Source organism: Plutella xylostella, chromosome 12, assembly GCF_932276165.1.
Source record: "Plutella xylostella chromosome 12, ilPluXylo3.1, whole genome shotgun sequence".
NCBI lineage: Eukaryota > Metazoa > Arthropoda > Insecta > Lepidoptera > Plutellidae > Plutella > Plutella xylostella.
Genome location: NC_063992.1, coordinates 4,520,282 through 4,538,653, shown reverse-complemented (window position 1 = coordinate 4,538,653; position 18,372 = coordinate 4,520,282). Strand labels below are relative to the sequence as shown.

The 18,372-nt window shown below is 40.1% G+C and overlaps 1 protein-coding gene across 1 annotated transcript; it reads left to right on the top strand.

Moving 5' to 3' along the window:
* The first annotated feature begins 1,885 nt into the window (after positions 1-1,885).
* On the top strand, positions 1,886-6,321 carry LOC119692139 (uncharacterized protein K02A2.6-like). The gene has a single exon (XM_048624675.1). The coding sequence runs from the start codon at positions 1,915-1,917 to the stop codon at positions 5,941-5,943; it is 4,029 nt and encodes a 1,342-aa protein (XP_048480632.1). The 5' UTR covers positions 1,886-1,914; the 3' UTR covers positions 5,944-6,321.
* The last annotated feature ends 12,051 nt before the right edge of the window (positions 6,322-18,372 follow it).

Below are 18,372 nucleotides of genomic sequence, written 5' to 3'. Positions count from 1 at the left end.
TACAGGACATATGCACTTCTAAATAAAAATGTAGCCACAGCATGTGTAACATTAAAGAGCGTTACCTAACTAAAAATAATAACTTAAATATAAAATAGGTATACAGATCACAAAATATTTTGAATATATTAAAAGTAATGTGTGTGAGCAATTGTCACATGGGCATGAGAACTATATGAGATATGAGTTAGTTTTTTTTTTTAAATATAAATTATATATATTATTTATTTATCATGAGCACAGTTGGATAATTTTGAGTAGGTGGATAGTAGTGTGGTAAATGTCGATGCTATGTTTTAAAGTATTATATAAAGCCATAATTCGGTTAATGGGGGCATGGTCTCCAACGTTTGTTCTACATATGGGCAGTGTAAACGGAGCATCTCTTATAACTCTAGCTGAGACTTTGGGGACATTTAGAGATATCCTCTGTAATAGTTCGGGACAATCAATGATACCGTGCATCAGCTTGAAAACGAAAATTAGGTCTGCGCGAACACGCCTAGTCTTCAATGATTCCATTCTAAAGTGATTAAGCCGAGCTGAATAGGATCGAAGGGATTTGCATAAGTTTTGAGAATAAGATAGGTGATACAGGAAACGTTTTTGCACTCTTTCAATACGGTCACTGTGCACTGCGTAGACAGGGTTCCAGGCAGGGCTACAATATTCTAGAACGGACCGGACATAACTATTGTAAAGAAGTTGTAGACAGGCAGTGCTGCGGAATACCTTTGTCTTGCGTATGACAAAACCTAAAATTTTGTTTGCTTTACTCACGAGGTGTTCGATATGAGCGGTGAATTTAAAGGTACTGTCCACTACAACTCCCAGATCTCGAGCAGTTTTAACACCCGGTAATGTTTGGCCATTAATTATGTAGGACCATTCTGTTGGATGCCGTTTACGAGTGAAATTTATCTGGAAGCACTTAGATGTGTTGAGAGTCATGTTATTCGCCTCACACCAGTTTGCTAAGCTGTTGATGTCAGTCTGCATTTCTTAATTCTTTACGATGTTAAGTTTTCCCGTAATGGTAATTTACCCTTGCGGTTTTAATAAACCCATCTAATCTATATCAATATATAATTTATTAGTAAATAATGAGATATGGACCAATTTAGTGAACTGTCACCGGAACAGATAAGTTTGTCGCACTCTACGAATGTATTTTGGTGATATGACAATTGAGTAAACAAATGGGGTGAAGGCACAGGGGTATAATCGTGACAGTTCTGACATTGCGAAAAAGAGACGCTTAGCTACATTAAGCGTAAGAAAGAAACGTTAAGCTGTTAATGTTTTTTGTCCTTTTTGCTGTGGCGCCTGTTTACGTCAGTTCTCTGTGCCAAACAATGAAACAAATGAAAAATCTGTGCCAAACAAAGGCTGACAGTTACAACAAAATTTTCTAAATGCTATTTATTTTTGATTTGCTAGTGATTTGTGGGTGTTTATTAAGTTTATTAGACTATTATCATCACTTAACGAGTGTGTGACATGGGTGGGTGGATTTTGTTCGGTTGTATAAAGCATATTGAACGAAAACACGATGGAATGATGGATGAGATATATTTTCACATGTAAGTAGATACTATTGTTGTATATGGCTTTGTATGTGTGTGTGTAACTGCGTTTACATCTACCTGCGTTTAGCAAATAAAAGTCAGTCATCAACCTAAGCCTGTTGTTTTACATCATGGTGACAGCGGTGCACTAAATTTATTAATTTAGACAAGTTCCAACGCGTTAATTGTGTTTTCTTTATTGTTTACGGATACTAAACGTCACGAGTGATTATAAAATAAGTGTAAAATGGAACACGCGAGGCCTCCGTCTGAATTATCGTTGGAGGGCGGTCCGGCCGCGCGCGCCGACTCGTGGCGCAAGTGGTACAAGCAGTTCAACGTGTTCATGAAGGCATCTGGGGCCTGCAAGGAGCCGAAGGACGTCCAGGCTAGTCTGCTAGTCAACCTGATCGGACCAGATGGATACGACATTTACTCGACATTTAAATTTATCAAAGAAGAAGATCGTGATGACGTAAGTGTGCTGATTTCAAAGTTTGAAAAGCACTTTGGTACGAAACAAAACACAACCATGGCGAGGTTTCGTTTCTTCACAAGAAATCAAGAAGTAGGCGAAAATATCGATACCTACGTGACCGCGTTGAGGTTACTGAGTCATCACTGCGAGTTCGAGAACCTCGAGGACGGGCTGATAAGAGATCGCATTGTGTGCGGGGTGAGCGACGGCGCGGTGCGAGACAGGTTGCTCAGGGCTGACGACCTGAACCTGGAGCAGGCTATTAAAATATGCCAGGCTAACGAATTGTCTTATGAAGAAAGTCGAAATATCGAAATTAAAAAGAGTGCAGAGTCAGCGAGTGTCGACGGGCTGTATGGATCGCGGACAGCAGGACGCGGCGGCGGCAGGTGGGCTGCGGGCGCGGCGAGCGGGCCGGGGGCGCGCCGCCGGGGCCAGCCCGGACCGGAGCCCCGCGGCGCGCCCGGCGGCGGCGGCGGCGGCGGCGCGGCCCGCCCGGGCTCCGCCGAGTGGCGCGAGGATGCTGGTGCAGTGGCTAGGTTGTGTACGGCATGTGGTGGTTATAAGTGTTACACTGGATCGCGGTGTCCAGCTCGATCAGTGAAGTGTTTTACGTGCAATGAGAAAGGTCATTTTAAAAAAATGTGTCCCATCAAGGTCAATAGACGTGTTTACGAAATTTGTGAGGACGAAAATGAAAGTGAAGAACTTTATTATGTTTCCTCCTTGGACCAAGGATCGCACAACAAGGACAGTATCTGGTATGAGTCTTTATGTCTATTTAACAGTAATAAAAGTGAGAAGTTTAAACTTGACACAGGTTCTGATCTAAATGTGTTATCTATGGCTACATTTGTACGGTTAGGATTTAATGCTAATGATATCTTGCCAAATAATATCAGAGCGCAATCATTTTGTGGTAATTACATTCCAATAATCGGTTCTTGTATGATGCAATGGGTGTATAAGAATAAAAAACATGCAATCGAATTTGTAATCTCTGATAAAGCGTGTCAAAGTGTTTTAGGTAAATATACATGTGATGAGATAGGGCTAGTTAAGCGAGTTTATGAGTTAAATATTCAAGACTATTCAGAATTATTTCAAGGCGTAGGTAAATTGCCTGGTGAATATAAAATTGTACTAAAACAGGATGCAAGTCCCACAGTGTGCCCAGTAAGAAAAATTCCGATCGGAGTTAGGGATAAATTATTGGAGGAATTAAATCACATGGTGGACATAGGCATAATTAGAAAAGTATCTCATCCGACTCCGTGGGTAAATGCTATAGTGTTAGCCGCTAAAAAAGATGGTAATTTTCGCATCTGTTTGGATCCGCGGCCGCTGAACAAGGCGGTGCGGCGCGCGCACTACCCGCTGCCCACGCTCACGGAGATCGCCGCCCAGCTGCACGGCGCGCGCTGCTACAGCAAGCTGGACGCGCGCCACGGGTTCTGGATGGTGCAGCTGGACAGCGACAGCGCGGATCTCTGTACGTTTGGTACACCTTTTGGTAGATACCAATTCCTAAGGTTACCTTATGGTATAAATTGTGCTAGCGAGGTATTTCACGCGAAAGTTAGGCAATTACTGGAGGACCTAGATGGAGTGGATTCATTTGTCGATGACGTCATCGTATGGGGCACCACGAAGGAGGAGCATGATGCACGGCTGAAGCGCTTGCTGGACAGGGCGCGCGAGGTAGGTATAAGGTTCAACAAGTCTAAGTGCGAGTTTTGTGTTGAAAAAATTACTTATCTCGGACATACTTTTAGTGCGGAGGGCATGCAGATTGACACCGATAAACTTAAGGCCATCACAGATATGCCGGAACCGAATGATAGGACATCTCTGGAGAGGTTTTTAGGGATGGTGAACTATCTCTCCAAGTTTATTTCAGGTTACTCGGAAACAGCGGCACCGCTGCGGAGCCTACTGAAGAAGGACGTGTGCTGGGTGTGGGAGGCGGCGCACAGCGCGGCGGTGGCGGCGCTGAAGGCGGCGCTGGTGGCGGCGCCCGTGCTGGCGCTGTACGACGCGGCGGCGCCCGTGCTGCTGTCCGTGGACGCCAGCTCGCAGGCGCTGGGCGCCGTGCTGCTGCAGGGCGGCCGCCCGGTGGAGTTCGCCTCGCTCACGCTCACCGACACGCAGAGTAGGTATGCGCAGATAGAGAAGGAGCTGTTGGCTATCGTGTTCGCCCTCGAACGCTTTCATCAGTACGTGTTCGGGAGGGGTGACGTCACAGTGGAGACAGACCATAAACCTCTGGAGGCGTTGTTCGACAAACCGCTAGACGCTGTACCTACGCGTCTTCAGCGCATGATGCTGCGTATCCAGGGATACAGTTTTAAAGTGACGTACAAGCCTGGTAAGTACATGTACATAGCAGACACTTTATCCAGAGCGGCCCTGCCGGAGCTGATGGAGGACAATGTAACCGCTGAGGTTGAGGATCAGGTCTGTTTTGTGATCGACAATGTACGGTTCAGTGATGACAGGTTACGGGAGATAAAGCGGGCAACACGTGATAACGACGTATGTCAGGTACTTATTAATTATATTTTAAAAGGATGGCCGGTTAATAAGTATGACTGTGCAGTTGAATTGCGAGCACTGTGGTCTCACAGAGAGTCTTTGGAGTACATAGACGAAGTGATACTCAAAGATAAGTTAGTGTACATCCCGGAGGAGCTGCGAGGTGAGATGGTGGCGCGCGTGCACGCGGGGCACCTGGGCATCGACCGCTGCAAGCGGCGCGCGCGGGACGTCATGTGGTGGCCGGGCATGTCGCGCGCCGTGGAGGCGGCCGTGCGCGCGTGTCGCGCCTGCGCCGAGCACGCCGCGCGCCCCGCCCGGGAGCCCATGATACCGCACCAGGTACCGCCTCTGCCGTGGATGAAGCTCGGCACCGACTTGTTCGAGGTAGGAAAAAAGTATTTCCTCATAGTAGTCGACTACTTTTCGAACTTCATCGAAGTTTCACCTCTGACAAACATAGGGTCAAAAGCGGTCATAGCCGCATTAAAGGACCAATTTGCCAGACACGGGATACCCTCGGAGCTCATAAGCGATAATGGCCCGGCTTACTCTTCGCATGAATTTAGAGCATTTTGCCAAGAGTGGGGAGTTACACATGTCACCACATCTCCAAACTATGCACAAGCAAATGGACTTAGTGAAAGGGCCGTTAGAACGGTAAAAGGTATCATAAAAAAGTCATTAACATCGGGTGCAGATTTATATTTAGGGTTATTAAATTTTAGAGCTACGCCGAGACATGGCATCAGTTCGCCTTCTCAGTTATTAATGGGGCGAAGGTTAAATACAAGGCTGCCGGTACACATTGATAGATTGCGTCCAGACCGTAATAATGATAATGATTTTACTAACATAATTAAAAATCGTGAATACAGCAAGCGGCACTATGACGCGCATTCACGTGAGTTGCCTCCTCTGCGCGAGGGCGAGGAGGTGATCGTGGTGGAGGGCGCGGGCGCGCAGGGCGGGCGGCGCCGCATGCGCGTGGCGGGGCGAGCGCCGCACAGCCAGCCGCGGTCCTACTTCCTCACTGATGATACTGGGCGACAATATCGCCGGAATAGGCGACACCTCATCAAAACCTACAGTAATGAGGACACGCACCGGTCACCACCTGCTTCTCCTGGCGGGAAGGAGGACGGTGACAGCAGCGGTGACAGTGTGTACGGGGACGTGGTGAGTGATGAGGACGCGCCGGGGGGCGCTCAGGCTCAGGGGCTAGTAGGGGGCGGTCGCGGGGGCGGCCCGGCGCAGGGCCCGGCCGGGGGTCGCGGGGGCGATGCCCCAGTTCACCGTCAAGCGGCAGAACAGGCACGAGAAAAACTTGCATCCTTGTTTTATAAAAGGAATAATAAGTAAAGTTATTAAGAAAGTTATTAAAGTTGTTAAAGAGAAATAGAAGTATGTATATGATAATAATAGATTATGTTGTTTGCGTATTGTGTTGAATTGGTTATTAGCACATAGGTATTTTTAAATATAATGCTTTTGTAGTGTAAGTGTAATTAGATAAAACAGTAGCTATAAGTGTAACTTGTACTACCTAATGTAGAAAATTTTTAAGTAACTGAACTGTAGCTGTTGACCTATTAATTAAGTACATATAATGTTTATTGAACTTTATGATAAACTTTTTTCAATTTATGGAAGAGATGTTGTATATGGCTTTGTATGTGTGTGTGTAACTGCGTTTACATCTACCTGCGTTTAGCAAATAAAAGTCAGTCATCAACCTAAGCCTGTTGTTTTACATCAACTATCAAGTTTAACAAGCTTACATTCATCATAGTACTATCTATTGGCTCGATTTTAATATAAAACGATACTAATTTTAATACTGTAAGGTCTTTTAGTATCAGTTTTAAGTAAAAATTACGAGGTACCATATCATAACAAATCACATGGTGTTGCAAGTTATTGAAAATTTATTTTACCCACAAATATTATAGTATGCAAAGAAAATACTAGAAATTGTAACGGACTCGGGTTGGGTTTACAAATGGGGCGCACGAATTCGGTTTTTGTGAAGATTGTATTTTGTAGAAGTCATTCTCCTCTTTCAAATGAGGTGCCTCTCATTGTGAGGAAACGTTCGTTTCGTTTTTTTCTTCTATGTGTGATTTCTTCTGTATAATATAAAGTTTATTGTATTGATACGAAATGCGTGTTTCCTTTAAAAAAAACCCCATCACATATTTGGCCCACGATTATAATGCTCATGCTCATCCATTTATCTCTGCTTCATAGGTTTCCGACAGAAAAAAAAATATCAAGAAAATGGATAGACATTACCGGTCGCACAAATTGGGAACCAAAGAAACATACAAAAATTGTGTTCGGCACATTTTGAAGAGGATTGTTTCGATTGGACGAAGACAATGAATCATACAATCCACTCAGTTTGTGTATATTAAATAATTATATTGAAATCAAATAAGTATGAGTAAAGTTTTTTTTCTTATATCGTCGGTTGACAGGAAAAACTCACTAAGGCTGATTTTTCAATATTCAGTTAAATGTTATCTGGGTAATACAAACATTGAGAAACATTGAGACGCAACAGCATCAAAATTATTTCCCAGCAAAACTTTTATCTGGCTATTGAAAAATTAGCCTTTAGTGTCTTTTTCCTATCAACCGACGACATACTCAAGTTTTGTTTTTGTTATTATGATAAGTTAAATTTCCCCATATTTAGGTTTAATTTTTTTGTCGGCAACATCTATGGTTTGAGTGAGAAAGAGAATAGTGCACACGGCGATTGCCAGTCTAGAGGTAGTAGGTCTATGGGTGAAGGTAAAATTTGTATAGATTGTCAAAACAGGTTAACATTAAACGCAACTATGTACCTAAAACGTGGGTACTCTGTGGGTGTTCCGTTTACATAGTCTAGTAAAGTCTAGTTGATGAAAATCATAAGATTTCAAAAAAAATATCTCAACCTAAGTGCTTCCGCCGGTTTTAAGCTTGATAAATTATCTTATAATACTCATATCTATCACCAAAAAAATCAACAGCTCATAACTCTTTACCAGCCTTATAAGATAACAGTCACAATAATACCTAATGATACGTAGGTATAAGATAAAACAAAAAGTTGAATTAAACAGGTCCTAATTAATGGAAAGTGATTCAAAAGTACGAATGAATGGTCACCCTAACCATAACGTCTCTCACAACAGTATAAACGGCATCCGTCATCTTGACAACTTCGGTCTTGTCGTAAAGTATTTAGAAAAACTACCAATATTTTTTATGAAATTATTATTCATACAAATACCAAATATTTCATGAAAATTACATGTTTATAATCATTTATTATAAATTTGTTTTTGAAAATGATATGATATACAGTAGTCTATGAGTTAATTTAATATATTTTTTGCATAGCTCTCTTCGTACAAAATCTACTAAAGTTTACCCAACTGAATCCTGGCAATTGTTAGAAAGAGAGGAAGGGCTCTGTGGTAACCCTCTCTATCGGCTCGCGGCCACTTTCACTTCAAATATAAGTCTTAAGGTGAATACGTTAGGTCTATTTTTGTTTGGATCATTTTGGTGAGTGCGCATTCCTGTTGTATTATTACTTCCATGAAGAATTCTGATAACTGTTCAAGTCTACTCATGTTTTGACATCTTGTCTTGTTTACATCGGCATAGTCGGCCCATCGGGTAAGCAAAACGCATGGCAGTTTGGATAAGACAGCTGTTGTCAGTTCGGGACTTCTTAGATAGTCTTCTTGCATTATGGTCTTTGTAGCGACTACACAATTCCTTATTTTGATGGAAAAGGAAACAATGTCGTTGTGATATGACAGTGACAGTGACGGGAGTTTTCTGAGTTGACTTACGATTCTCTGTATCATTATCTCTGGTCGACAAAAACGTATAGTGCCACAATCTTATCTGTTCCGGTGGTCAAAATGTGCAACTAACGAGACGTCATTGTCAAACGTCATTTCATACTCTGTGCGTTATTTGAGTTGTCAATTTCTGCGAAGAGGCTGACGCTACATTATTTAATTTGTTTGTGATTTTCTGCGTGAAAATAATGCCAAAAGCGCCAAAATGTGATGCAAGAAAAGTAATACTAGATATATTGGCTTTATGCAGGAAGAATAACGTATTCAGGCGCCTTTAATTCCGTTTGGAAAAATTGGAAGAACGAGTTGCAACGGCTACAGGTTAGTGTTGCCAAATATGATGAATAATTTTACCCATATACTCACATGTAATTTTATAAATATTTTCCCGAGAGACCCGTACCCCAGCAGTGGGGACGGGATGGGTCATGATGAAAAGTATGATCAAAATTATATAATCTTTATTTTTCTTTGATTACAGGTGTGAGGACATGACATGACACTGTAAATCTTAGGCAGTATACCAAGAATAATTTCGCGCACCTGCAACGATTTTAGACGAAATAATGATGATTAACGACATGTTCTCCCAATCTATCAATGGTTGGCTGGAAGAAATTGCTTTTTGGCTATTAGCCTTTGCACATTGTCTGAATTTCTTTTAATTTTATGCTCTTATTTCTTGTTACTTTAGAAAATGTAAAATAAAGTGTTCATAAATAAATAAATATATTTTTTAAGACTGTCTTATCTCGGTATTTCCACGACCCACAGATGATATTACCTATACCATTGTAATCTAGATTTAATCTCCTATATCATCAGAGCTTATTTTATTTCTGTTCGCCGTATACAAATTTTCCATACAAAAAATGTCGTTTGATATATTATAATATCCACTTTCATTTACTATCGACCCAATATTTTGATTTATCTATACTTATAAATGTACCTACCTAATTATAAAATAGGCAATAGCAGAAACGCATTGTCGTTTAAACTACAAATAGGCAAAATTTTATCGATGGCATCACTGGATTCGATCACAGCGAAGTCGTCACCGGAACAGATAAGATTGTGGCACTATAGTTGCAATGTTTCCATGATGCTTTCAGCCGATACATTTCCCATCAACAGTGCGGCAACGCATTCTTTCGCTTCGCCTATAAGGCATTTTCGTAGACGACATACGTTCTCTGCGTTCGACAGGTTGCAGAGCTTGCTGGACTCTTCGTATGAATTTTTGAAATTAATCCACTCCATGGGGTCACCTTTGAACAACGGGAGCTCTTTAGAAGTCATGATGCGACTCATCAGTCTATCTGTTGTAGTAAAGTCTTGCTTCCTGTTGTTAAGAGCGAGTTCGTGTATGGCGTCGGCTAACTTTACCATGGCCAGGTCTTGGTTAGCTGCTCGTTTCATATGTTGGTCGTAATCTCGTGTAGCCGGGTCCTCGGGCATGTCGATGTCGGGACGGTGGTGTATCTCTGCGTGGTGGATAGTGTGGTCTAAGTGCCGCTCATCATGTGCCGCGCTGGCGCGACGAGTTGCCTGTTGCTGCGACACCCAGTCTTCCGTTCTCACCGCTGCTGATGATACGCTGGTCCCGGCACGCGAGCGGGTGGCCTCCTGTTCAACTTCAGCCATCTGTCGGTCGAGCTGCGCCTGCACGAGGTTGAGTTTGGCTTGGTCGATCTTGGCCCGATGCATAGCGTCGAGTTTGGCCTGTTCGAGGGCGGCTTGCTCCATGGCCAGGATTAGACGCGCCTTTTCCTCCGCAGCTTCGGTTTCCAGCCGTTTTCGGCGCGCCTCTACTGAGATCACTGACCTTCTGCTTGCCCTTGACGAGTTACATTGTTCGCTTACGGCTTGCGGGCTGTGTCGACGTCGAGGGTCATCTTGTGACGTCGACTCCACATTCTGTAGCCTGCCTTCACTCTTCGCCTTCGACCGAGTGTACATAATGTTTCCCTTGGCTCCTCTTACTTCGTTGGATCGAAGGACCAATTTTACTGAGGCTGCTGATAGCTTTATCGAGGATTTAGGGAATTAATATACAGCTATAAATCTAAAGGCGTTTTATTGTTCATAAGCAAAATTTGACAAGTGACATAATTATTTTCTTCTTAAACTGTGCCTCAAAATAAGGCGCGTCGTTAATAAATATTTTATGTACGAGTACCTACGTATCAGTAACAGACCAAATAATGTAATGATATCGAAAGAAAAGTATCTTTATTTTATAATGTTTGAATAATTATGATTGTTGATATCAACTATTGTGTAAAGTTTATGGCTGATTCTGTAAAATTAATACGTGTCTGAATTTGTAAAAATACATAATTAAAATACAGTTACTTATTGGTTCAAAAGGTAATTGAACTTTTCAAATTCTATGATGATGAATGACAGTGATAGCAAAAAATAATTGTGAAGTGCGAATTCTACGTAGTTTACGTATTTTAATTGTATAGTTAGATATAAGATGTATCCCTGAGGAGTCTAGCAATCGGGCTACGCGACTCGCAGCAAAACCCATTACCGGTAAATTAAGGTACATCACGAAGCGTATGGTAATTCCACTGTCACTGAAATAGGTACGGGACGAAATAGCAACGCTGTAGCGTGGGGGAACAGTACTCACGCACACCGCCGTAAAACACTTAATCATAGATATTCAATGGATTTTCAAATGATTTCGTATGAAATAATGATACAACTGTATCATATAAGGTTGCCTGTAAGAGATTGCTCTTAGCGATACGGCCGGCCGCCTATTGTTCATTGTTCCTAGTTTATAAGTATTTTTTGTATGTTTTAATATTTGTGGTGACCAATAAAGATATAGGTATATTCTATTCTATTCATGTATTATGCTACGAAAGCGGGCGTAGCAATAATCATTGCTACGGCCTACGGCGCGGCGTAGCAAAAACAAATTAACGTTTTATTTCACTTAAAACATTAGCACTCACTGAATTTATGAATCTGTCACCTACTAAATGTGTATAATATTTTTTCCCGTTTCGGAAAAATTTCTGTTCAGCATTTATATTAGATTTTCTACCCATCATTAATCTCTGGGTGGCGCCACGCGTAGCTCTAATAGCATGTAGTTAATATACAATTTTTTTCCTAATTGTGTTCGAGCGTAAGATAAATGGAGTCCTGTGAACCCCTTCTTTTAAAACCGGGTCAAGTTGGTTTTGGCTATAATTTTTTTGGAGATACCAGTTTTTTTTTATAATTTAAAGTATTTAATAAATTGTTGTTCATATTTAAAAAGTGTATTTGTTAGTGACACTGATTGCTATGCCGAAGATCCCGGGCTTAATAAGCATTGTTAGAAAATTATGCGTTAATCTTATATTATCTTTATCTTCCACCACGTTCTGCTGTATTTCACTTATAATAATCTAATCGATGATTTATTTACTTACAAAGGTCCATTTACAAACAGACCCAATGCTCACGGAACCCTAAAACGTTGCGAATGGTTCCGTATCATTTGGTCGTTAGGACCACTCGGCCATCAGTCATGCGTAGCCAAATCTGTTTTGTATCAGCCGACCTTCCTACTAACTCGATTCCGATCATATACGAAAGGGCAAATACGGAGAAACGTTTATTTATCTATGTCAAACGGTGACAGGATTATGAAGGGACTTTTTTGTTGCGAACGCTTTTTGCTAATTTAACCCGTGGTGCCAAAAGTGTACTGAGATACCTAGAGGGTCTTTGTAAGTTATTTGTTACTTATTTATCGTATATTCAAATATTAGCGGGTAAACAGACCGAAAATGCCTCCTTGTAACTTTATAGATACTTTCTTTCCTTGCAATTTCTTAGTTGAATGTTATTTTCATGTTTATTTTGAGTCCAGACAGTCGCTAATTCACATTTGACTGTACCGAGCTCGCAGCCGCAATCAATCAGCCACCACTGAACCGCCGGACCCAGGTTCAAAACCGGTGGTAACCTTTCAAACCACCTTCATTTATTATTCACGAAGATTCACACAAACTCCAGCTACCTATTCTGAAATATCAAACGGTATGATTGCGATTGAAGTGAACAATATATAGAGTAAACTTACTAGTTTATGAGTGAACAGCGCGGTGGCATGGAGATATCACACAACACACACATTCAACACTCAAGTATCTGCTCCAGTCAAGGATCGAACCCGGTAACTTCGGCATTGCAGTCAGGGTCGCTAACTACTACACCATCCAGCCGGCAATATTGAAGTCCTACTTATATTTACATATGTATATTGAATTCCAGTAAGAAATAAATAATGAGAGAAGGTTTAAATTTTCTGAACCATTATTACAACATATTTTTTTTATTTTGAATAGGTCTCGCTACCCCGACGACCCGCTGCCATTTTATCTCGAATTTTATTTAAAACAGTGCTTTCGAAATATTTATTTTAAAGTAAATTTTTCAGTCGCTTTGTAGAGTCGTCCTTTTTATTCGATCGGGCGTCTTCGTTTGTACACACATGACTTCTTAATACTCGAGAGGTGCGCTCTTTGAGACGGCAGTAAAATAAACACCGAAATAAACCTGAACCTTGAAGCTAAGAGCTTTTATTTAAGCTTCACGACATGCGTAATACTCTCGGATCACAAAAGAACATCACAGAGAATTTCAACTAAGTTTAATATGAATATCGTATATATTTTACTTATAGCTATATTTATAAAAAATAGTACCTTCTTGCCTTATTGACGGCACCGTAGCTAAGGCGGTAGTGAAGCTGCTTCCGAAGCTGAGGGCCGCGGGTTCGAATCCCGCCCAGGACAAAACATTTGTGTGATGAGATTTGTGTTTTCCTTGTGTCTGGTTGTCGTTTATATATTTATTCAACATGTATCTATCTATGTATTTGTTTAGATATATTAGCTATCCGACACCCATAACACAGGTTCTACCTAGCTTGGGGTCGGATGGCCGTGTGTGAGATGTCCCAACATATTTATTATTTATTAATATTATTTATTACCTCTTTAATATGTTGGGTATCAAAACGCGTGGGCATTCGTGTCGATTTTGAAGTGTTTCCAGTGGGCTTCAAGGTGGGATTTCAAGCTTCGGAGTCTATTCATATTCAATACAAACATCAATCAAATATTAATCTTTGTACCTAAAATTTACCGACGTGTAGATGTAGAGTTGTAGACATTTAGGTATAAATGGTATAATATGTGTATGTGTCTTATCTCCAAATTGTTACACAGCTCACAGATTAACGCGTCTATTGTCTGAAAATATAGACGCTATGCCTATACCGTCCAACCCCGAACGCCTACAGACCTTGATCGCATATCTCATGCACCGGTGCATCAGAATTCAGGCCTACGACCAAGTTTACGCGCCCTCGTGCTTCCAGGAGATAACAAGCTTATAATAAAACAATATTAATTATCAATTGACGCTCCACTGGCTCTTTTGTAAGCCAGGGTTCCGCAGATCAGCCTACAAACTCAATTGTTCACAAAACACAACCGATATTCACTCATATCACAGAACAATAAAGACTATAGGTCGTGCATGCTTAAAAGATTTCGCTGCTTGGTTTAATAACAGCGGAATGCGCGCCGTACCTCCGGCATTTCACGGCACTTTTGTTTAAATAATAAATTGGATTTCTATAAACTGACGGGCATCAAAGAAACAACCCGTGCGTACACAATATTTAGATATTACGAATTCTTTTAACATTACAATGCGTTGAACTGTATTATGCAAAAATCGTAAAAATGGGAAATCTTTTTAATAAATGGGAATGGGAACATTGGTAAATATATTTTTAATAACCTCTATTATCATGCCGCGTACACGGCGTACACGAAATCAATTTGCTTCCCCTTCTATTGTCAGCAAATGGGGCGGAGTCAAATCTGTCCGTTAATAAATTTAAATTTATTCCTTGATCAGACCGTCTCAGCAGCCGCTAACGCATTTAAAAATTGATTAGAAGTTAAATTGACACAATACGAACTTTTTGTCGCAGCTCCGAAGTGTAATCAGAAATACGATTATTCAATTTGCAAAGTAATAGGTACAGTTACCGCGTAGAGGGCAACGACGAAAATTATAAATATCGCTCTCGAAAGCCAGTCTATGCATAAATGAAAACGTAAACGCCGTTAAGTAGGTACTAGGCAAGCATGGCCCTGGGTGTGGTAGAAAGGCAAAGCTCGCATTATTTACAATGAAAATCGAGATTAAATTTACATTGTTGCTTTTATGGTGTAGTGTAGCGTCTGGTATGGTAAGGTATTCATGAACACAAATGTTTGGTCCCAGAGGGCGCTTCTAATGCAGCCAGCGCGAAATGCGAGTAGCAGAAACGCTTCCTACGTTATGATAATTGCCTATGTTTAGATCCGACGAGCCCGCGGCATTGTGCAAATACTCATGCTCAAGTGGAGCACTCGGGAGATAAGACCTTTGAGCACGTAATTCATGTAGATTTTTCTCATTATTACCTTTATGACGAACACACTAATTGCAAACGTATTTATGCAAATAGACAGCCGCTAATTCTAATTCATAATTTCTGAACTGAGTAGCTAGGTATAACTCTGTAAATCTATACGGCCCTGGTACTTGTAAGGTGTAACAAAGTGACTCGGGCTATTCCCAGTCGGGGATGCTGACCGCTCGGCCGTGTGTTGCCACTGACACCTCGGTGTAGTTAGTTAGGCAAACTGTTAGCTACGGACCTACGGGGCCGCGGCGAGAATGAATAATGATCCTGAAATATCACAGCTCTAGAAGGAGCGTGTGGTATTCTGTGTCTATGAATCGGATATGAATTAAAATTTCAATTTTGTTTTATCTTATTTATTTAACAAATTAATTTATAAAATTACATACAAATTATAAATCACTCTACACAAACACAGGTTTTAATTACAGATATTTACCATGAACTTTAAGATACAGTTAAATAAACTACTATACAAATCAACGGATAAAAATATATTCAACACAAACTGTAGCAGTCTTACTCATAGTCGAAGTAATAACGAAAACGCTACGACGTTAACTGAAATCGTATTTAACTGTAACTGAATTCGCAAAACTAAATAATATTGTTGCGGGTGAAAAAGTTCCCCCCACTGCGACTATTATGACTGAAAAGTTGCTGAAACTGGCTGAAGTTGCCCGTCGGAACGACCTAATGTTATGCAATAAATTCTCCTTCGCTGCACTTTCTAATAATTTCCACTCATAAAATATTTTTTAACTTTATCCCCTCCATCTTTTCTATTTTGTTTGTTCGCGACGTAATTTTGTGCCGCGAAACGAATAAGCACTACGCTTCGCTTAACAATGATTAAACAATAAAACACGTTAATATTTTCTCTATGGAATTTATGAATGTCTACCTACGCCTAAAAATAATACCTAGTAACAGTACAGTCATTCGAAGATAGATTGATTAATAAGAACATCAAAATTATAAAAAAACATAAGTTTCATATAATAAATGTTTTTATATAATGTTCAAAGATAATCGCGCACAAACATACATACACTCACGTCAAACTAAGAACTTGTACGTATGTATGTATGTTTCCTGGAGAACCTGAGTCCATGCTTTATAATAATCTTGGCCTATTCAATCGTAGATTAATTTACAGCTCTCAGGCATTTTTCACACCATCTTTTAATTCATATGAGTAGAGACAATTTAACTAAATCAATTCTGCAGATCACCCAAAGGATCACTTAGTGCCTTGAATAAAATTAATTAAACCAAATTACAAATCAACCCCACATACCACAAGAACCCTTCGAGGCCGGCTCTTGATAAATACAAACACATCCCGAATTAAATGTACGTCATTTCTCCAATTGTTTCTTAGACCACAGGTTTGGAGAGGTCAAGTCAGTAGCCTAAAACACGGAAGAAAGAGAAGTGACAGCCTACCTTTCCCTGGAAAGAAATGGATGGACAATTAACTTTAATAATTACACTCATGAGCAATAAAAAAGTTCTCCCTTCACTTTTTTTTGTTTGCACACAATATTTACCTTTTTAATTGGTAATATTCGGAATATTCTCATGCGCTGTTAAATGTACTTCAGTATTGTAGACGGGGTGTCATTAAGCTAGGCCTTTTCCATTTAGTTGGAATTTGAAATTAGGTGCCCATCGATTTTTATAATAATTGCTTACTGCTCAGAATAATAACGGCCTCGCACTTCGTCGTAGAACCTCTATAGCATTCCACTTCTTCCCCTATAACTGTTCCGGCAAGGACCCTTATATCTTAGACAGGCGCGGTCAAGGGACTTGCTGCAATAAGTTGAGAATAATTGGACTGTCTTGAGGAGTCTGTGGTTAAGATGCCGAGAAGGAAATTAATTTAGCCACGCTTCTTGTTTAAAATAATTACCTACTACAGATTGTCTGTGTTTTGTAGACTTCACTACCAGAGCTAAAATGTATTGTAGTCGAAGTTCTGTTGTATTTAATAAGCAAGTATGTATTTATTATAAATAAACATAAATATTGTATGAAGGTTTAAGTAGAAGGGTTTTCATTTTCACGCTGTAGTTTTGAACATCAGCTACAAGCTACGACCGCTACGCATAGTTTGCTACGAAGAGCTACGAATTTTCGTAGCTGCCTGTTAGGTTTCAGAAGAAAATAGACTAGGCCAGCTCAAGTGTTTGAAATCGACATGCTAAAAAGAAAAATAATAAGTAGGATTTAGGAAGATGTGTGCAATTGTGCATCGTAAAATTGAAATATCGATTTGCTTTTCGTTTGCATGTATCGATGTAATACAATCCGAGCTTTTACGTGGCAGGAAATTGAACCATAAGCATTGACGACACTGACATCACATCGCGTCTGAGCCACACTCGCAATCCTGGCCATTAAAATAGTACACTGGTGGACATGCTTAGCGTGACACTTTGGAGTTTTATCATCTTTATTTTGTGCGCAGTTAGGTTCTATTTTGAACTGAAAGTGTGAAGGTTTGGGACGCTTCACTATCCCTGCGACGTAAAAGGACTGTGTATCGAAGAGATTGAATTTGAAATCGTCAAACTTTATTGAAACTGTTTTGTATGCATTCGTGTACCGCTCTCCTAAATACTATTTTATCTTTCAAAGGTCCCTTTTTATTTGTAAAACTGTTTTAAAGTTTTTATCAAGTTGCGCCCAAGGCAATCGTAATATATTTTATCTTCAACTTTTTTTGGCAGACCTCGCTTTCATTTTTTACACTCATTAAATTTAAAATTATAATTTAGGTAGGTAGGTATTACTATCAAATACATTTATTGCCTGTAACCTCAATATAAACAACTACTGTACTTACATAAAAATGAAAATATCTACTTGCCATAAATTTGGTCTGTAAGATAATAAAGCTGTTTAGTGCTTCAATAATATGCATCATCATCATCACGACCCATCACGTCCCCACTGCTGGGGCACGGGTCTCCTTCCAATGAAGGAAGGGTTCTAGGTTTCAATAATATTAATTGTTACGAGTATATAATATTTCGTAAATATAATATTTTGTAAACAAAGCGCCGTCATAACATTAAACCGTAGCGGAACTTTTCATAACAGTCGCCCTTTTGGCAAAGAGACGCAAGTGAAAACGAGCATGCTGGTACACTGGGAGTGTATTCGTGACACGTAAACGATACTTTGAATAAATTGGATTGTTATTTTTACTTTTTATAAACTAATCTTATGAAATTAATATTAAGTTAGGTATATAACATAAGATGGCAAGTAACATAAAGGTTTCCATTCAATTTTCAACGAGATTTCAAATTTAATAGCTATGCAGTAAGAAGTCTGTCTTTCGTTAATATTTATACATTAGTAGTAACTTTAAAGTAGCATATTTCGGGAGTTGATCACAGTGCTCCATGA